We start from the raw sequence: 22,130 nt of genomic DNA on the forward strand, positions 1-22,130 counted from the left end.
GCTGAGCATGTAATAATCAGTCAGTCCTTCGCGACTTAATCAGCATCATTAGTTGTTTTTACATAATCCTGCCATATGAAATTAGCTTAATGCTTGTAAAGGCCCACTGCCGCAGTGTGCCTCATTACCTTGGGACATTGGTCATTTCATTTCAAGGGTCTGATTTTCATTAACTACTCACCCCACTCCGACCCATTAGCGGAATGAAAGCTTGCCTGCAACCGTCTGGCTGCCAACTAGACCTGAAAGCTGCTTTAAGGCTTTAATGTGTTTCATTCGAGGCGAAGTTGCAGTATTAGTTGTTGAACATCGTAGGAAAAGAAGAGATAGAGGAAGGGCGGTTGAAAAGAAACGATATGCAATGATACGTTGTATTTGGGCAATAGATTGGTGTTAATTGGTGGCTGCTGAAACTTGAGGAGCAGAGGTGCAATCAAACAGTTTCATACCTTAGATTGGTTCATGGGGGGGAAAACTCAAAAGAGCAGGTGTGCTTTGTATTCATCGACTTGATACATGATTTGTTCTAAAGAGCGGTCTATTTTTGCAACAGCATCTACTTGCAGGTACTATTTTGGTATCTTCAATAAGTTCTCTCCCGTGCCTTTATTCCCACCTCTCTCTCTCTCTGCTCTTGTCTCCAAATTTGCTTTCATTTTGGTTTTAAGAATTCATATCACTTGAGTATGATGTACTCTGGAAGAGGCAAAACACAGAATATGCTTGAGAAATTCCGATCTGGTTTGTCTCCACTGGTACGGTAGTTCACATGAATTATTTTTTGTAGGTGATATGACATGCATGCAACGATAACGATTAATGAGGTGATAATAGTATTCATTTATTGACTGTATTGAGCTTCTTTTCAATGTAGCAGAGCAAGGCACTTGCTGGAGCTTTCTTTCTGCTTTTACAAATACAATAATGCAGATTTTTAATTGGCGCTGTCAAATTTGAGAAGGTATTAAGATTTGGGTGACATTTCTAGCTACATGAGAGGAACAAAATTAGAAACATCCCTCACTGTGAAGCGGGGCCCTTCTACACTGCTGCAAACTGTGCTAATAATAATAATAATAATAATACAACTCCCCAGGGATTCAAACTCATACAAAAGTGCATTGTGTATTGCCAAACACTAACATCTAGCATGCATGGAAACTAATGATAAAGAAAACATACGTGAATTTGTTAAATCAATCATTAACATCAATCAAAAAGCCCTTTAGCACAGAATGGTATGCTTCTTGGATGATCTAAGCTTTTACCTTTACGGTTGGCCACTCAATAAAAACTGGGCCTCGGCCCTAAGTGATGAATGCTGTCTGCTTATTTTATTGTATAAACTGTCGTCAGTCTTTCATAAATAGCACTTGACGACTGATGTCACCCTGTTAGTGATATTGATTTTTCAGGAAAATCCATTGTGTCACTTGCCCCGGCGAAACTGGGCGGTCAAAAGTCAAAAAGACGAAATGTGCAGCAGGGACTGGCTTGGCTTGCTTACTTTTGTCATTTGCATCTGTAACTGCTTCAAACAACAAAGAGTATGTAGGAAAGTGGTGAAGATTGAATGTCTTATGTGTTGTGTTGTATTATTTTGTGATTGTATTATTATGACTTCAAGTTGGCGCCGCGAGAGTAGAGCAGCTCCTCTACTTTTTGTTCTTCTGCTTTCTTCCTTTCATAACTTTGCTGCATTGTGAGACGAATAAAGGTTTTCTTATCTTATGAAAAAACACTTGGAATGTATCCTTTTTTCCTTTCATATGTTTTATACTTATTTATGCTGTAAACTGGAGTCAATAACGATCCTGCTCTCTGCTCCCTTAATTGGCCCCCAAAGACAACAAAAGTTTACTGAATCAGAGTATAGGCAAGCATACGTATCTATCCACAATGTAGTGTCTACTTGAGAAACTGGGAGGAAACCGGAGTACTAAGAGAAAACACGCACACGTGTGGGGAGAACATGCAAAGCCCACACAGGAAAGCCGGAGCCTGCATTGGAATGGCTGAACTGTGAGCCGAATGTGCTGCCCTATATAATTGACTGATTGACGTCTGGAGCATATAAACCCATATCTGAGAGATTTTTTTAAAATAATAATAAAAAATAAATTGAAAGAAAGGCAAAGAACACCAATAGATGTTCCTACTCAGCACAACTTAGGTGTTCAAGATGAGTATAAAGAAGTAGAAAAAAAACGACCGAGTCCTACTCCTTCTTCTCTTTAAATTCTGACTCATATCACGTTAATGCTTGAGTATGATCTCCATATACAGCAGGGGTGTCAAACTCATTTTTGTCACGGGCCAGATTTTAATTAGTTTCACTTGGAGGGCCGGTATGACTGAAAGCATATAAAGAAGTCAAGAATAACGGTTTATTCACCTACTGTTTAAGTAACTCTAATAAGGAGTTTGGTTACAAGAAATTGCTTACAGTGTCACTCATTTTTATTACAAATGAGAATTTGACATTTTGGTTGAAATTTTAGCAAGCATCATGAAAGTTGGTTTGCTTTCGCGGGCCACATAAAATGATGTGGTGGGCCAGAACTGGCCCCCGGGCCTTTAGTTTGACACCTGTGATATCCAGTAATGTATCCCACATTTAAAGAAAGAACATTAAAAAAAAAACACCCTCCTCTATCAACACATGCAGATCATTTCATGAATGAGCTCAACTTGTCAACCCTTAATCATGATGTAGAGTACTGTATGTCCACGTACAGTGCCCTCCATTATGGCAATTATGTTTGTATTGCAGAAGCAAATCGAATCAGCTCTTCCCAATGCTATCTCAGTCCCCAGACCCCAACCCCACTGGAAATCTGCGCTAAAAAGAAGACTGCAGAGGAGAGGACCGAGGTCACTGGATGATTTAGAGAGGCAAAGTCCGATATGATTAAGAAAAACAAATTTATTCGAAGCTAAAAAAAACATTCAGGAGGGCTGCCAATAATTATGGAGGAAGCTGTAAACATAAATATGTAGACTACTTATTCACATTGTACACACTATACACACACATGCTTATAGATATCTAGTATATGCATGCACTCATACACATCTATGAATATTTTAACCCTTGTATTCACACACACAGATCATTTTGTTCCTGACACATCCATATTGGATTTGCTTGCTTATTTTTTTTCTTGTTTGAACTGTAAAATGTTGCGTTGCGATATGTATGAAGCACTCTGTGATTTATCTAAGTGAAAAGTGCGATGCGAAAAACAGAGAAAAAAAAAACCTCACAATTGCCAATGTCAAATTGCCTGCCTCGCTAAAAGCTAAATGGAACCGAACCCTGTTATTCCCATGTCTCTTCCCTGCTGTTGACTATTTTATTGTCAAGGGTGACTGGCGAAATAAAAAGGGGGGTCGTTAAAAGAGCCATTAAAAGAGTCAAACTTGCTTGGATGTCATTAGGTCGTGCAGCCGCGTGTTCCTAATGTTGTGTCCAGCAGGTGTCACATGACACAAATGCACGATGAAGCCCCTTTTTTCCCCCTCCCCAACCCTCCCAAACTCCGCCGAGGTTGTTCCGTCTTCTGACGCTAGGAGTGGGAGCTGTCCTCGGTGCTGACGACTCGCTCTGCTGTCTTCGTCCAATGTGCCTCCAGCTCGCACAGCCAAAATCCGCTTACAGAGCGTCCGAGTCAAACCAGGACCTCCGCGTTTCACTTGATTACTATCGCTTGTCCTCTCAACTGCGAATTCGGCCAAGTCAATCGGCGAAATAGCGTCACGGATTCAACTTTGCGTTTTCACGGACGTTCAAATCTCACGGTTTGCTTTCCCTCCCTCCCCTGTTTTTTTTTTCGCTTCTCCGACACAAGGACGTTATTTTGCAGCCGCGCGACCTCGACTTAAGAAGAGATGAATTGCACGAGACGATCTTGCGCGTTGACGAGCATGCTGGCCGTGTGGCTTCTCGCAGCTGCGGTGGCCACAAGCCACGGGCGAGGTAAGAACTTGCGTGCACTTTGTTTTCGGTTGGGAGTGCGTTTGTCAAACAAAACAAAGCCGGGGTTCAAGGTGCTGAGGTCCACAACGGAGCGGTGTCTTTGGTGTCTATTTAAGCTTTTGATTTGACAATAGCGCCTGAAAAAAAAACCTTCTTAACAAAACAATATTTTTGCGTTAGAAAATGTGGAAACCAAGAAAAGCAAATGAAAGCAAATTATAAAACAAGGGGAAGCTAAACCTCTGTTTTAAAGTCATCCCCTGACGTAATCTGCAAATTTAATGGATCATCATGAATACAGATTAAATTAAAAAATATATACAAAGCGTAAACTATTGTGGAAACTACGCAAAGATCTGAATAAATACAACCAAATTGCACTGAGTGGGGGAGGCTCAACCTGTGTTTTAAATTCATTCACTGACTTACTCCACAAACTTAGTGGCTCATCAAAAATGGATCTCGAGTTATCAGGTGTACAGATGAAAGCAATGGGACCAAACAGAATAGAACAATATAATTCAATGCAAAACATGCAGATCCATTCGACTTTTTCAGTTTAAACCTATACACATAATGAATGAATATCAGTGTTGGGCAAATGCTGATTGTTAAAGGACGATAAACTCCTAAAGTATGTAGGGAAAAAAAAATCACAAGCAGTGTATTACTCATCGCAAATTGATCTTTATAAAGCCCTGGGGTGAAATGCGCTTTTGCTTCCTGTCCATCAAAACACACCGAGACTCTTTAGTAAAGCATAACACACCGAGAAACTCATTTTAATTGGCCACAAATCAATCAAACAGGCTATTGTGTTCAACCTTGCAATGTGATCAATTCGACATGGGGGTGTTGCATGAGTTGATTGGAGTCAAAAAATAAAAAAAAGAAAAAAGAAAAAAAAAATGAGCCAGAGAGCGATTTATTTGGCCGCTGAGGTCTGTGTGACAGACGGTGTTCAGTAATAAGACTCTAATCCTCAGGAATTGCTGAAGATTATTGACCAAGCTGTTTGACACAGTTGAGTGCTTGTGGGAAGTGGCGATGGATTCATGCACAGTGGCCTTGTCCTAATTATTTTTGTATTGTGCATCCGCCTTGCCTTCATCTTTACAACCTGCGTTCCTTTAGAATGACTCCTCAGCTTCACAAGTTTGAAATCAACACAACATGAATGCCATCAGATCACCAGGGAATGGTGAAATATTGTCAAACTTTCCGGTACTCTCACTTTAAAATTGGGGTGGGGGGGACTCTTTCACAATCGGATGATAGAAACACCTCTACACCCCTGCAGACTAAAATAATAATGAACACATGGTTAAATTAACACCTCTGACAGTGTTTTTGTGATATTTGCAAAAGCAGACTCCCATAATGGATCTCTTTGGATGGTGCATTTTAAATTATGGCCGTTTTAATGTTGCTTTCTGACACCCTGTTCATGCTGAAAATGGAAAAAGGAAAAACAGGTCCAAAACTAAACAATGTAAGAGCTGTGAAAATGAATTGCCTATTACATTGGCCCTATCTCAGCCCATCTAAAATGAGGTGCGATTCGAGCGCAGCGCCTGCCACAATATATTATAGCATCAACAAAAAAAAAAAAGAAAACAAAACGCCCACTGATTGAATATCAGGTAGAGGAAATGATCCCTATTCCGCTACCAGAGTTCCGACATTAGAAATGTGCAAATCCAATCATTTGTGGCGTTGCCCTTAGCAGACATTTTATATTTGTGAAATGTTTGATTGAGTCAACACTAATACAGAGTGCGCGATGGACGTTGAGGAAGACGTCGGAATAATTGAGTGTTTTTCCAGCCTCGGGAACACACCTGCGCCGTGTGTTCAGCGCTCAAAACTCCAGGGAGAAGGAAAATGCAGGGAGCAACTATTTTTAGCGCAAAAATAAAATTTTACAGCTTCCATTAGTGAATTTGCTGCTAAGCCAGCAGAAGCTCACTCATAGTTTTTCAATTTTTAATCACTGAGGTTTCCGTGTTGAAAGAAGGTAAAATTGTGTGCATGCTTGTGATGCTGCCCCCTGGTCAATTTGCTACCTCGCAGGGACCCCCATGCAGCCATTCAACTGCACTGAGGACCCACACGACACTTTCGTTCGCCAGTTTGAGTTGCGCGCATCATCAGTGGCTGGAATTTGAGAAAATTGGAGTTGATTATTTTCAGGAACAAAAGCGTCTTCTTTAATAGCCTGCTACTGTCGTCGTGATGCGAGACTGTCAAATAAGGTTGCTTTTCTATTTTCTTTCCCATCAAAGCTGTATTCTATTGGTGATAATACTGCCTTTTGTTGCTCAGGCTTTATTTCAGTCTTCGATGAATAGTGGCACCGGATGTGTAAATATGACCTGTTTGTATCGATGTATTTTGTCAAAAGATTTCATTAACTTGCATTGTGTGTGCAATGTACAAAGCAAATGACGATGCTTTCGATTCGTATTCCTTTGTTCATACGTGTGCTTTGCTTCGGCTTGTTGTTGTTCAAAGTCACGACATCGCATTTTTATTGTCAATGCAGACAGAAGAGGATAGTCATCGAAAACATTTTTTGTCCTTGATTGCTTTGCCCAAGCTTTGCCTCGATCACTTAATGAGCTTGATAAACGAGCCTCTCCGTGACGACATCACATGCACAATAATTAGTTGGAAACTTTTTGCAAAGTGCGACATCTGCTTCACTCGGAATCTGCCTCGTACTCTTGCCATTTTTAAAAGTAAATTTTGATTCCTAGACATTGACAGAATTGCATTTGATATCAGGAGGGGGCAATTTATTGAGAAAGTTGGAAATTGTGACGAGGGCGATTCTCCGATCAGATGTTGAGCGACGCTGCCAGGCAAGATAAATATCACTGTTTTGGACATTTTTACACAATTACAATATTACAACATTTAAAAGAAGGATTACAGCAGTACTGGATTAAAAAAGATGCAAATTCATATAATCATGTCTTGATAAATCTCAATCGACATTGTTTTTGCGTCCATTGACTTCGATGAGTTTTATTTAGGCCTGCAAAGCCACTTTTAGAGTTTTATAAAGTTTAACGACGTTCAGCCGGGCCTATAAAAGGTGTCGACGCATTATTGGTTCCAGTTAACAATGATCAGCAGTGTGCTGGGAGTCAGAGAGTCAGGAATGTTTTATCTCTCCTAAAGCTCATGGAATGAGCTATGACCAGTTGACAGAGTGCTCCTTGACATCCCACTCAAGGTATTAAAAAAAAAAAAAAAATGTCTGCAAGATGGAGGTCTGTAATTCACATGCTAATAATAACTTCGGTCTTAGTTTCAGGGCAGAAATAATTTCCTCACGCCGGAGGAGGCATGAGTAGATTGACACGGGTTCTTCATTACTTGGCCATATTTAAAAGAGAGGTTTGATCCAGTTTTCTCCAGGGCGCCTCCTACACAGTCATTTACTTTTCAATCACTGCGCTAAATACAAATGAAGAGTGGCGAATGTGTATTTCTTAAGTGACAAATCAATCGCCCAAGCTGATCTTTTAATTTGCTTTATTGTTCACTCAAAGCTGAAAACGTCAAGCAGAAACCTGAGGTGTCCTGGCTAGTCCACCAATACCCGGAACATCCAGAAGTGTAATGGCTATTTTTTTTTTTAATTCCCTTTATCACGAGCAGGCAACAGACACAATGACTTTGAAGCATTTATTTTATTTTGAAGGTCACATTTGCACTTCATATTCCTTTTCAGTATTTCATGAAGGTATTTCACATCGATCAACAGGCTTTGCGACTAACCGAATGTACTAATGAGTCTCAATGAGGACTTTTTCATTTTCTGGCATTTTAGAGAGCGGCTCACGCTCCGAAATGTTCGTCAAATGCGCCGAGGTATGGTAGATAATACAAGATAATTCTTCTGGGATGAATGGTTGCTTGAAGCGCCGTCCCCAGTAATTCGAGGGGAGGTAATGGATATCACGCAACACCTGTTTGTTGGATTGCTGGTGATTAACTTCATCAAGGGCTATTCAGCATCTGTGTGCTGCCATAATTAGTTCAATTTTACCAAGCCCTGTCACTTCTAAATGAGAGTCATTAGGCCAGGAAGCCCCCTTCCGCACGCTCCAAAGATACAGTGCACGCCTTCCTCGGCCCCTTTCTGTGCCCGTCTCCGTCTCTTTCACCGCCTCCTAGGTGGAGCTCACAGCTTGGCTGAATGCGACTCATTTTCATCTCTTCATGTGCAAATTTCTCTCTCGCTCCACCAGAATGTTGCATGCATCCTAATTTGAGTCCTCGCCGCATATATCGCTCCCTCAAAAGTGGGAAGGTTTTATCCGTCAAATGGCAAAGAATGTTTTTGGATCTCGTGGCGGAAAGAGTACCTCACAGTGAGATTAACCTCAGTGATCTCACCGCTCAGTCTTATGCTGGTGGGGGGGAACTGCGCATAGACGGTTGTTAATATTCAAAATGATATACTGTATATTTTTTCTTTGTACAGTTCGAAGCGAAGGTATTTGGAACATGACACAAAACAGTGCTGAAGTGTCGACTTGACCACTTTTTACCTTCACGTGGGGGTGAATGTTCAAGTCAGTTGCTTGAGATCAATCCAAGAGAGGTTGCTTGTCATGTACTTAAGACAAACGTGTGATGCCAGTAAGACTCCTATAAACACAACATTTGAAAACCTCTTGTCCTGTCTGAAATACACCTGAACGTTTTCACTGGGTGTTCATTTTTATGTCAGCTTCACATTATTTCTCTATTAGTTGAGATCAAAAGATTCAAATAGATGCAGTATATATGAATGATGGGCTGGGCGAGTACCGATACCAATTTATTTAAAGATATTGGGTACTCATGGAGGTTGCCGATACCAAACACTGATACCCATTACTACATTATTGAGGTTTTAATGAATGTAAATGCATTCTGATTTTTGGTGGGGCGTGGGGTGGTAGGGTAGCACCAAAGAGGGTCTCGCCCAGGGTGCCATTCAAACTCGGACTGCTTCTGCTCGGGTTGGCCATAATTTGAATTTTGATGATTTAATCCAAGAAGTCTTTACAATCATATGCTGTGTGTGTATCTGTATTTTTATATGGACATGCTGTGTGTGCTGTAAGCAAAATATTAACTAGACATTTGCATTTGCATTTGTGTGATGACCCACTCTTTTACTTCCAGTTTAACATGTTGGCACCAATTATATGACAGCTGCAAGGCGCGGCCCAAGGCAGAGAGAGAGCGGCTGTGCACATTTTCCTTTTGGTCCTTATTCGTCCGTGTTCCGTGGCTTCTTCCGCGCGATGAACTATTCAACAAAAATTAGCACTGACTTTGAAAATCTGAACAATTGTGGCAGAACCGCAATGTGACACCGTCACTGAATGGGGAACCAATCCCACGCTGCCCGCACACAAGTTATACGAGTGTACCACACTACAGCGACTGGAGTGTATTCTATAAATCCGATTCTTGATTCGGGATGCTCAACCCATGCCACTGCCTTGACGGTCATGTATATTTCTATACCGTATTTTCCGCACGAAAAGGCGCATATAAAAGCCTTCCATTTTCTTAAAAGCTCACAGCGCGCCTTAAAATCCCGTGCGCCTTGTGTATGGTTATTACGGTAATATGTCGACCCCAAAATGGCTCCTTGCTAGAGACATGCTTACAATGCAGCGTTCAAAATTAAGGTGATCGGGTTACGCAGTTGAACACGGAAATAGAGCAGCGGCAAGAGATTTCAACGTTAACCAGTCAATGTTATAACTTGCTGTTGGTTAAGTGAACATTGTCGCTGCTTTATTAAATAAGTTTTACTGACATCTGATCGTTCTGTTGGCATTTCCTTGAGCATAGCTCCATCTAGTGGATGCATTGTAGATTGCGTCTTATAATGCGGTGCGTCCAATATATGAAAAAAAAATTACAAAATAGACAATTCATTGAAGGTGCGCCTCATTAGTGTGGATAATACGGTATATATTTTCTCTCTTTTTGGGCATTTCGGCTTGGCAACCAACTCTATTATTCATCCATCCATAACACCACTTATCCTGAAGAGAGAGGGTCGCGGGGAGTTGCTGAAGCCTATCCCAGCTGACTTCGGGCGAAAGGCGGACTAACCCCTGAGCTGGTCACCAGTGAGTCACAGGGCATATATAGAGACGAACAACCACGCACACCCACGTTCACACCGTCACTGAATGGGGAACCGATCCCATGCTGCCCGCACACAAGTCAGATGGGTGTACCACTACACCATCAGCGACTGGAGTGTATTCTATAATCTATAAATCTTGATTTTAATGATGATAATGATCGCCTGACGCTGGTGTAGAACCCATTGTAGAGGGAAGAAACTGGCTTCTCCCCAAAAGCATTTCCTTCCCTGTTTGTATAATCAGTCTCACAGATTGGATGGGCCTCAAATGGGCTCCAGATAATTATGTGAGAGACTTCTGCAAGAGCCAATCATTTGACTCAGCGCAATCATCTCCTGAGTTACTGCAAAAAAATAAGTACGGAAAAAAAAAATGGAATTGGCAGCTTGGTGGTTAGCACATCTGACTCACAGTCAAGGCGTTTTGGAATCGCATCTCAACGTAGGTCCTTCAAAGCGGAGTGTGCAGGTTCTCTCCATGCTTCTATTGGTTTTATCATGGTCTTTGACATTTTCGCTCGACATTCCAAAAAAAATGCATCTCGGGTCAAATGAAGCCCTTAAATTGTCCGTTGGTGTCAATGTGGGTGTGAATGATCGTTTGTCTATATGTCAATCAGTCCTAGGTGTTGACTGCCTTTCATTCATATCCATTTGGGACGTGCTCCATCCCATCAGCAACCCAAATGAGGACAAGCGGCAAATAAATCGATGAAATTTGAAGCAAGGCCACTTTTGGTTCATTTATGATGTTTCTCTTCCAAAACAAAGAGCATAGTGGAGCAGGACCCTCCTGCAGGGAGCGTAATGGACTCAGAAACTGCTTGGCCACATCGGGAGGGTACACGCGTTTCAAATAATGCTATTTCGTGGAAAAATAACAACAGGTCTAAATGAAGAGATCTCTGCCACTTTGTCAAGGCAGCACATCAGCACCGTACTTTGAATCCGCTTCGCCTCTGGCCTGGCACCCAATCTATGGCCGGCCACAAAAAGAAAAAGGAGAAAGGAGAAAGTGGTCGCCCTACCCCAGACCGAGGCTGCTTTGCGCACCTTTCACGCTCAGCCTGTCTGTGAACACACGTCTCTAATCTGGACTGGCGTGCTTTGTGGCAGCAATGGGGATGCCTCTCTGAAACGATTAGGCTTGGGGACAGCGCCTGCACTCATCCCCTCTTCTCGATGCCAGATTCCATCTCGAAAGCATTTCATCTGTGGCGGCGGGAAGGCGCATGTGGGGTGGCGCAGCACTGTGTGGAAAGCAGCAGGTAATAGGCTGTGTAATGTGTTTGGGGGAGTAGTTTTAGTATTCACAGTTAGTCCTGACCTCTGGCGGGTGGTGCCACCCCCGCAGTAATTTCCTCTGAAAAGATGTAATTGAATTCATCGGGACGAGTAAACATATTATAAGTAGAAGAGAAAGATAACAGTGTTGCGGATAGATCAAGGAAGGGAATTGTAGCGCCAGGGGTAATTGAAAACAGTTAAGACAAACAAGGAAAGTGTGCGCGGTCGGAAGAAACTTTTAATTTAAACATTTTTTTTTCCCTGTTCTCCACTCGGTCCTCTCATATTTGTTCATATCAGATGTACTGGTGATGTATTACTTTGGTAAAATTACAAGCCATTTTACAACAGTCTGAGACCATCCAAACTTTTAATGATCGCGAACAGACAAAATCAACAGCACAACAGCTGCGTCTGCCCTTTTGATGAAATACTGTATCTTTTGATTTTCGTCACGGGGAAATTTCTTGATGATATGACCCAATCATCTGACATAATCGTTTGAAACCAGGAAGTAGCTACCTAACGTGGACAAAGACACAAATACGAAATATTTTCTTGGACTCATTTGAAGGAATTTATTTTTTTTCAGTCACGATTGAATATGAATGGCACAGAATCCAAAACGGTTTGGCCCTTTTGTCTGTCATCCTCGGTGAACCCGGAAGTAGCTTGTTAATACAAATTGACAAATATATTCAAATAACAATAAGTGTGTTTACTTTGTGCGTTAAACGTTGGAGACAGAATAACCTACTCTGTGAGTTTTTTAATCCACGCAAAACCCACAGAGTAGTCAGGCTGCAATGTCTTTCGAGTCTTTCTTTGGTGTGATGTATTGAAATGAGGTCCCCTGGGGCCCTTTTGTGTAATTCAAAGGTTCGAACATCGACCCCCATCTTGAAAACTATCGAACATTGCCACTCCGAGTAACCGCTGCCTGGTCAGGCAATTGTCTGTCAAGTCGCAAGTGAGACCTGTGCCTCTTCGAGTGATTGAAAGCTGGCTCACTGTCATGGTTTCCATCTGTCAGAGCGGCAAGATGCCTTTGAAGAAAAAAAAATCATGGTTAAAGAATGGATTACTGAGTAAGGGAACAGCTGCAACGCAGGTGGACCAAAGCGCTTACTGCGAGGCGGGATCTTTTTTGTGATAACACTAACGTGACGTTTCTCTGAAGCGATGTGCATAAAAAACACCTCACTAATTTGCTATGAAGCAATCTGCTTTCACAATAATACAGATTTTTTTAATGACACTGTCACCGAGGTAAATTATGCAGATAATAAGGTATGCGCTTGTATTTCTGTACCAACTCTTTTTACATTGCGGCTTCTCGAGTAAACAAAGGCTGACATTTAAGGGTAGATGTGGCAAATAACACCCAATAGCTGCTGCATTTTGGATTAACCTCAGTCCCCACAATGGGAGCCTATGACCCAATCATCTGACATAATCGTTTGAAACCAGGAAGTAGCTACCTAACGTGGACAAAGACACAAATACGAAATATTTTCTTGGACTCATTTGAAGGAATTTATTTTTTTTCAGTCACGATTGAATATGAATGGCACAGAATCCAAAACGGTTTGGCCCTTTTGTCTGTCATCCTCGGTGAACCCGGAAGTAGCTTGTTAATACAAATTGACAAATATATTCAAATAACAATAAGTGTGTTTACTTTGTGCGTTAAACGTTGGAGACAGAATAACCTACTCTGTGAGTTTTTTAATCCACGCAAAACCCACAGAGTAGTCAGGCTGCAATGTCTTTCGAGTCTTTCTTTGGTGTGATGTATTGAAATGAGGTCCCCTGGGACTCTTTTGTGTAATTCTAAGGTTCTAACATCGACCCCCATCTTGAAAACTATCGAACATTGCCACTCCGAGTAACCGCTGCCTGGTCAGGCAATTGTCTGTCAAGTCGCAAGTGAGACCTGTGCCTCTTCGAGTGATTGAAAGCTGGCTCACTGTCATGGTTTCCATCTGTCAGAGCGGCAAGATGCCTTTGAAAAAAAAAAATCATGGTTAAAGAATGGATTACTGAGTAAGGGAACAGCGCTTACTGCGAGGCGGGATCTTTTTTGTGATAACACTAACGTGACGTTTCTCTGAAGCGATGTGCATAAAAAACACCTCACTAATTTGCTATGAAGCAATCTGCTTTCACAATAATACAGATTTTTTTAATGACACTGTCACCGAGGTAAATTATGCAGATAATAAGGTATGCGCTTGTATTTCTGTACCTGCTCTTTTTACATTGCGGCTTCTCGAGTAAACAAAGGCTGACATTTAAGGGTAGATGTGGCAAATAACACCCAATAGCTGCTGCATTTTGGATTAACCTCAGTCCCCACAATGGGAGCCGGGTTACACATGCGGCATGGGATATTGCCTCATCGCTGTGAGAGTGATGTTGGTGCCGTTTGGAAAGATGGCATCAATTGGAATTCCATCAAACCAACACGGCATGGCAGCAGGAATTTAACATTTTGGTTTTCAGATTCTTTTTTTTTTACTTCATGGCTGCATGCATGCATCCTAGGGCTTTAATACAATGTCCTTTAGTAATTGAGAATCAAGCAGCAAGCGCTGAAAGTCCCAATTGTTTACGTAGAAATTATTAGCATTATTATAAATTGATGATGATGATGATAATTATTTGTCGTACTAGTACCGGTAGTAGTAGTATCCATAATGATTCACATTGAGGGCATAAACATGATCAAAAACTCACTGGCATTTGCACAAACATCGAGCCTCGCAAAAAATATGATATTTTAATGTTGTCACACAGAATACAGGTTTAAACAAGCCCAATCCCTTTACGTTTTACCAAATGAAAAAAAATTGGGAGGCATGTATAGTCCCGGGCGGCACGGGGGTCAACTGGTAAGCATGCCGGCCTCACAGTACAGGGCTCGATTTCAACTACGGCCTTCTTGTGTGGAGTTTGCATGTTCTCCCTGTGCCTGCCCGGGTTTTCTCCGGGTGCTCCAGATTCTTCCCGTATGAACTGTTGGGTTAATTGAACAGTCTAAATTGCCCCTAGGTGTGAGTGTGAATGGTTGTTCGTCTATGTGTGCCCTGCGATTGGCTGGCGACCGGTTCAGGGTGTACCCCGCCTACTGCCCGAAGACGGCTGAGATTTGGCTCCAACATGGCCACAGCACAATGAGCTGAATAGCTATCGACTAGAGCGATATTGGTTATTATCAAGAAAATAACAGCTCGATACCAGCTCCTAAATTAAACTCTTAGGACATGTTTTTTGTTGTCGTCATATTCATCCAAACAAATTTATCTTGAGAGAAACCGAAGAAAGGAGGGCAGGAGATAATACAGTGTTTTTTTTTTTTTCCCATGGCTGGATATTCATCCGAAATGTTTATTATATTTTAGAATGTACTACTGTCAAATATTAAAACCAAATACTCTGAATGTGACGTGGATGTACAATTTCAATTCATGACATGACCCATTTTCAACAAATCCTTCAGGACATTTATGCGTATATTTGGACAATACACTATAATCACTACATTTTGAAACAGAGGTCAAAATGTGCAGCTGCGCTTGCTTTTCGACTTCACATAACAGGCTGCCAATGCGCTTTCATGTGAACGGATTTTGTTGAAATGGTTTTGTGTGCGGACGCACATTTTCTGACCCCAGAATGGGAAAGACAAATTGTGGTGACCGAAATGCTAAAATAAAATGTTTACTGCCATAAAATTCTCCAGTTCCTCCTTTTAAAAAGGTCATCTCGGCTCATCTGCAAAAAAGATATACCCTCGGAAAGTGAAGTTGATGTGCTAATTATTGTATAACATTTCAAATCCCCGTTTGACTTATTTAACCCAGAATTCAGCAGCTTGCCAGGAGGAGCAGTTGATCAAGCCTTGCTTTGTGTGTGTGTGTGTGTGTGTGTGGTGTGTGTGCTGGGATTACATCTGAATTATAAAGGCAAACAGATGAAAAGGGATTGTGACAGTAAGAGCCGATTCTTGCCAAGGACACGGCCTTTCACGCAGCACGGGCACAGTAAACTGAGACTAGGACAAATGTTTTATCACAATTTAATACTCCCTCGTGTGATTCTGTTCACAGCAAACTTTAAAGGTCACACTTCAAATAGAGGCAGGACGGTTGAACTCAGAAGCGGATGGGGACGTTTCGACGATATAATGCACAAACCATGTTGTAAAAGAAAATGAACGAACGCAAATGATTCAGACGTGAACGGATTTGTTCTGCTTGTTCATTTAACGCAACGCACGTTCACTCACATGCTGAAGAGGAAATGCAGGACAGGTGTTAGCATTTCCATAAAATGTGGGGAGTAATGATAAGTATGTTGTTGTGACTTTTGGCTTGTTTCATTAGGGGTCGCCACAGTGAGTCACTCGTATGATTTGTTTGGCACCGTTTTTACACCAGATGCCCTTCCTGACACAACCATTTTTTTTTTTTTTTAATACTAGCTGGGAAGTAAACCTGCGCCGTCTGCCTCCAAGTCAGCAGCCTGTAGCACTTCATTACTAGTGCAACGATAGGTTTGTTGTAGTGCTGTTTTCGCTTATGAGCAGTGATGGGAGTAATGTTATAAATTAACGGTGTTACTAACTCTGTGTCACGGTTTGTGTGTTAGAAGAGTAGAGGACCCCCAAAAAGCAGGGAGACAGGGGAGGAGTCGGGTCGACTGAGCAAAATGTATTCAACAAAAATGCAAACAGGAGAACACTGGAAAAAAAAAAACTCATTGAAGTACTCGAATAAATTCCTGAAAACCACAAGGAACCAAAGTAACAAAATAACCTATGACAGAAACAAAACGTGACAGGAGCACACAGACACTCACAGACTCACAATGACCCGACAAAGACTGACAGAACGCAGGGAACTAAATACAAGTAAAGTGACGAGACGACGACAAACACCTGAACAAGACACAAACGGTTCAGGGAGCCGATCGGTTCAACACAAGGGACACGGATGACGAGAACAGGGGAACAAGTGCAGTCAAAGAGGGCACAAAACCAAATGGAACCTCAACAAAAACATAACGCCGTGTTTCTTTTTCATTATAATGCAGCTGCCAAATAACAAGGTGCTTTACTTTATTTATTAGATTGTTGAAAATGTGCTCGGCAGACCAGTGAGCCCTCGAAGCCAAGAGGCAGTTGATTTATTTATTTCTTTTTATTGCTCTGATTTATGAGGGGCACATGCCAACCGCATGATGAGTGGCTGAGGTAGAGTAAAATTTCATGTCCGAGTTAAGAGTCCGTGGGGGTTGGGGGTGGTGGTGGGGGGAGTTGACATGATCGGGAGCAGGGATGGTTGCATGGAAGCACACTCCACGACTAGACACTAGTGAGTGGTGAGGACCAATCTACATGGAAAGCATCTTTCTTCAACTGAAAGCAATGGCGGCTGGTAAATGGGGCGGCACCCAACCACTTAAATGAATGGCCATCAATAAGACAAAAAAAATATATATATATATATCATAATTATGTAATAATCATAATACATACTATTTTTGGATCAGCAGGATAAATAAGGTACATTTAATTCAAAAAAAATATTTGTTTATCTCTGTTGTCTCATTTTATGACACACTTCCAGATTTGGACGCTAAAATGTTTCACAGAGAACATTTGTGCTCCCCGCCCCCCACTTTTTTTTTTTTGTATATTAATGGTTTTAAATTCAAGTTAAACAGAAGCGAGCAATTTGAGCTGATTATCCCCTTTTATTTCACAGTAAAAGATGAGCAGCACAATCACAGGACTTGATTTAGTAATGAGGGCAAAAAAAAATGACTTAACAGCATGCAACCTTGGTGGAAAAGAGCAGAAATGAAACATGACATTCCTTTTTATATAGAACACCACTACTGACAGCTTTTCACTCTTACTTTGACAAATTATTTCTTCCCACATGCTGAAATTGGGGGCGCACACATACTGTTGAATAAAAAGCTCCCCAAAACCCACACTGAGAAATGAGAACAACCTGGTCATGAAAGACAAAAAGGAAGTTTAGATTTTAACAAGATATTTTGAGTCAAACCTGACTGATTCAAGTTCTTGCTGGGTTTTTTTTTCTTTTCATCTTAGACAACCTGTTCACCACTGTTAGATTTTGGCCTTCTTCGAAGGTAAAAAAGCACCACATGACACATATCGATCATTACAGAAATTTCACGCAGTGCAGTAAAACACAGTGAATTCCTTGCTTTGAAAGCAGCGTCATTGCATCGCGGTTGTGTATTCACGGCAGGTTGTTGTCATAGCGACAGCAAGCCAAAAAATTTAGAGCTCCCCATTGTGGTATTTACGCGTGTTGAAAAGAAACAACGAGGACACATGGCCACGTCCGTGGCTGGAGAAAAGGGGTGCAATGACTAACTCATGTTATTAAACACAGTTGGTGTTAGCTTGAGCCAGCATGGCCGCATCACTCGAGTATTTCAGTCCCACATAGTCTTGTGTCCCACCTCTGTTTCTCCTCCATCTCTTTTGTGTTTGGCGCAGATGACAGCGGCTGCGATTGTACAGACGCGGTGACGTTCACATCCTCTCGTAGCGTGTGACTATCGGTTGCTTCGCCGACAAGTATCGCAGCAACTGACATCTCAGAATATCCGACGCGGCTTGAGATCTTTCGCCGCAGTCTCTCAGTAGGATGTTCGATCACCGCTCATTAGCTGTGATGGTTGATCGGACGAACGATTGTGTATCTTTATAAATATGGCCATCACGGCATGCCAATGGCAATATTAGTGTCTGCACGACACTACGTCGGTGAACAGTTTTTGGACAGGTGTGATACCGGTGTGGCCACCGTTTGCATTTCTGATGTTGCTCACCGTGGTCCACTGAATGCTCAACTCAACTGTATTTATAAAGCACTTTCAAACAGCCATTGCTGCATATAAAGTGCTGTACATGGAGCAATTCAACATACACAACAAACAGTAAAGCAAATCGGTAATAAAGACGGTAGAAAGCACCGAACAGCAAAACCAAGAACAAATCTAAGTCATGCTGAGTCAAATGACAAAGAATACAAGTGAGTTTTGAGGCTCAAGGAGTTTGTTTGAATACTGAGACGCATGGAAAAATGAGAGGTTGTCTTTCATAGAACCGAATCATTCCACTTTAAAATAGAGTATATAAGCTATGTATCGGATTGTCTTTTATTGGTGGGATATGCAATCATAATATCCCAACAAGAAACTCATAATTATAATCCCGCTGAATCAAACCAAATCAAATTTCTCCACTTTAAAAAATAAACCGTTGTCGATTGGCATTGCACCCCATCGAGATACGAATCGAATTGTCTTTTTATTGGAGGGATGCAGACCTCTAATATATGTATAAGGCAGAGGGAGGCGCCCCGGATTTTTATCACCGGTAAACCATCACATGGATTTCGTGCGGTTCTTCATTCGAATGAAAAATTGCCACTGCATTCATCCAAAATATCCAAGCGTCATTCTGAATATATATATTTTTAAATTATATTTCTTTCAAGTCTGAGTGATGTTTTCAAATCCAGGTTTGCACATTAAAGACTCTGTCAGTCACAAGGCCCGACGTTTGCGTTGATGATGTCTGCCTGTCAAAGCAAGTTCTTCCAACAAGTCCTGTCGAAGTTTTAGCAAAGCGGCAAAAAGTAAAGAAATAAATATATCCCTGCACCGCTTGGCTCCGGTGCAATTACCTTCTGTAAATGAGGCACAGTGTGTCCCGTGAGCCGTTCGCAGGAGGTGTGGGTTGTTCGCACATACATTGTGTCAACAAAACAGCAAAGGCCTATCTGGAAGGTGTGAGGCTGTTTACCTTTGTTGCCATGTGGATTGATGAGGTGGCCCAGGCAGAGGCAAAAGGGGGCATGATGTGAATAGTTGGAGAATTACTGTGAAAGGAGGTGTTTCCCCCTCGGAGGCGGCTAACTGAGTTTGACAAAGCTGCTTCGGCTGAGAGGCGGCGGGGACGATCGGTGGCTGACATCCAGGAAACGGCGGCTGGATGCACGTTTTACGTCGGGACGGAACAGAGCGCACAGGCGGCAGGGGAGGGACAGCTCCCACGAACATCGTTTCGATCAACCTGTGCGCAATGTGTTTTTTAATAGTGTGAGTACATCCGAGGTGTGCGTTGAGTAACCCTCACTCTTAACCCTGGAGAACCCATGGGGTCAAATTTGGCCCCGATAAATTCTGCTGCTCAAATGCTACCCTTAAATCCCAAAGGGTCAAATTTGGCCTTAATTCTAAATTAGGATTAAAGCATTGAATATTTGAAAAATACATATATTTTGGTGTTCAGTGAACATATAGCAGTCATTTAATGTATAATTCATCCTTTTCCAAAGAAGGGTTTCATATCCCTCATCAATAAAGGGGAAACTTCAACAGCTGTAATAAAAACAACAATAAAATGTATGTAAGTCTTAATGTGTGTGTAATGTAGACACAAGTTCAAATGCCACAGACTATGATTCAATGTCTGCTGCGGAATACCGTTTCGCTACTCTCCCATTTACTAGCTTTTCAGTGCTCACTGACTACTTCACGAAAGGTAGCGAGCGGTTTCAATGCACAGTTCTACGGGATGATCTTGTTAGCCCAAAATAGGAAGGTGAAATCAAAAGGCAGACAATCCCGGGCATTTAAAGTCTTCTGAAAGGTCTACCGATCCGTTTTATATGGACTCATTTGTCTTTATATGCCACTGCGCGCTTGCCCCTCCCAAAAGAAAAACCCCAATATAAATCTGCATCATCTTCGCTTATTTCTTTTGTACTCCAGCAAAGTCATGTTGTTGACCAAAAGATTTATCATGTAAATGCAACGATTGTATTCTGGGAAAATAAACAATTAACTGTTTCCATGGTAACGGGAGCTAGAAATGCTGACCTGCTTGAAACAAATGTTGGGAAAAAAAAAAAGTAAAAAGTGAACAGAATTTGAAAGAGTAGTAGCGGTGCCATGACCCAAAATATTTGCAGGACAATGACAATACTTTGTCGAAAGAAGACTATGATGATGATTTGGAATGGAGTGGGACAAAAAGATGGAACATGAAAAAGGGGTCGATGCACGAATCCAGCCGACAGACAGCTGTGTCATTACTGCAAATGGATCTCAAAAGGCACTTTTTCATATGTTTGCTCTTTGTCCCGGGCAAAGACAAACCCCTCCGTGCATCTGAAAGCTCAGCATCGAACAGAAGACAGATCAAAGGCTGCGCTGAGATGCTTTCGTTAGAGTCCCCGAACAACGAGGGAGGGTCGGAAAGATGAGGAGGACAACAGAGGGCAAAGTTGGTGTCTTTGTGTTCGTTGGGTATAATTAGCCTTCTTTCCTGGTAAATGTATCGGACCTGGAGATGCGACGGATGAGAAAACATGCATTCGTCGATATTGTCACATATCCCGCAGCCCTTGAAGATAATTAAGAGGGTTTGCTAAATGGGGTGTTCAAGTACAGGCTGGAGAAACAAAGCAGGGTCCGCTTGCTTATCTGAATGTTTGAAGTGTTTTTGTTGTTGTCATTGGAAAAATGAGCACATGTTAAAAAATGAGGCTCCACGAGGTACATTGAAAAAAAAAAATCTTTTTGAATTGACTCAATTTTATTTGGTCAAGTGGTTGCACAAAAAAAATAAATAAAAATGGTCTGGATCCAGATTGATTTTATTTATTATTATTAATATTATTTTGTGTGCAATCACTCAACCAAATAAAATTGAGCCAATTCAGCAGACCCTTTTTTTTCCAGTGTCAACTACTTAAATATGCAAGCATTTTTTTTTTTTTTTGTGCAATAAACTTGTTGAGCCCCAGAAAAGTTGTTGGAAATAATTGACATGATATTGACGAAAACGTTCAGACTTTTGCAGCGTAATGGCGCTGTACTATGTTCAGTTAATCATTAAGCACAATGCTGTCCTTCTTGGCCTTTATTTTAAACCTCCCCTGTGAGAGAGGCGTCTTAAATTAATTATGTTTGCCTAATGAATAATTAAGCCAGGGGAAAGATAATTTGGTGTTACGCAGCGAGCCAGGCCATTGTTGCATGTTGCTTTGCTTGCCTGCCTGATTTCACATCGGGAGTCTGAAATGAGATTTAGCAAACAATTAGTCTCCTGGTTCGTCATCTACCGTGACTAAAATATCACTGTCGATTATTATCTTGACAAGTGTCAATACCGCACGTCAATTTTCTTTTTTTTTTCTTCCTTGCAATTATAATCTTTTATTGTTCTTGTGTCTATTTTGACACCGTTTGAATGAGGAAAATGGCACTGGCCCCGGCGGCATTGTCACAGAGAAAGTAGGAGTACTGCACTAACGACAGCGGACGTACGGAGGCATTAATCGTCTTTTGTCTGTGGAGGGGAGTCACTGACGACAGAGATTAATCTGCCACAGTAGACATGTAATTATCAGAGTCCGACTTGAAGTGGAATTATCCATGTGTTCTATGTATGTATTGTACCGGACTACCTTTTGAAAGTATACATATGAAAAATCATTTGTTACACCTGCATTAATTTCTCCTGATTTACGTGCATCGTGTTTTTTTAAAAATCTGCCTCCACGTTTTCAAAAAGTGAAATATCATCCGCATTGTAATTCGATGAATTGGGATTTCTTGTTTTCAGACACG

At 41.5% G+C, this 22,130-nt stretch overlaps 1 protein-coding gene across 3 annotated transcripts in view; it reads left to right on the forward strand.

Annotated features, from left to right (window-relative positions):
* The first annotated feature begins 3,554 nt into the window (after nucleotides 1-3,554).
* The window catches only part of sez6a (seizure related 6 homolog a), an 80,269-nt gene continuing 61,693 nt past the window's right edge, over nucleotides 3,555-22,130 (forward strand). For all 3 annotated transcript variants that reach the window (XR_002166828.1, XM_019858906.1, XM_019858905.1), the window contains exon 1: nucleotides 3,555-3,979. Coding sequence is in view for 2 of the 3 variants with exons in the window: in XM_019858906.1 (XP_019714465.1) it covers nucleotides 3,892-3,979 (88 nt within the window). In the remaining variant the exon portion in view is untranslated. The remainder of the gene's footprint in view (nucleotides 3,980-22,130) is intronic.

The sequence above is a fragment of the Hippocampus comes genome, unplaced genomic scaffold, assembly GCF_001891065.2.
Source record: "Hippocampus comes isolate QL1 unplaced genomic scaffold, H_comes_QL1_v1.1 scaffold230, whole genome shotgun sequence".
NCBI lineage: Eukaryota > Metazoa > Chordata > Actinopteri > Syngnathiformes > Syngnathidae > Hippocampus > Hippocampus comes.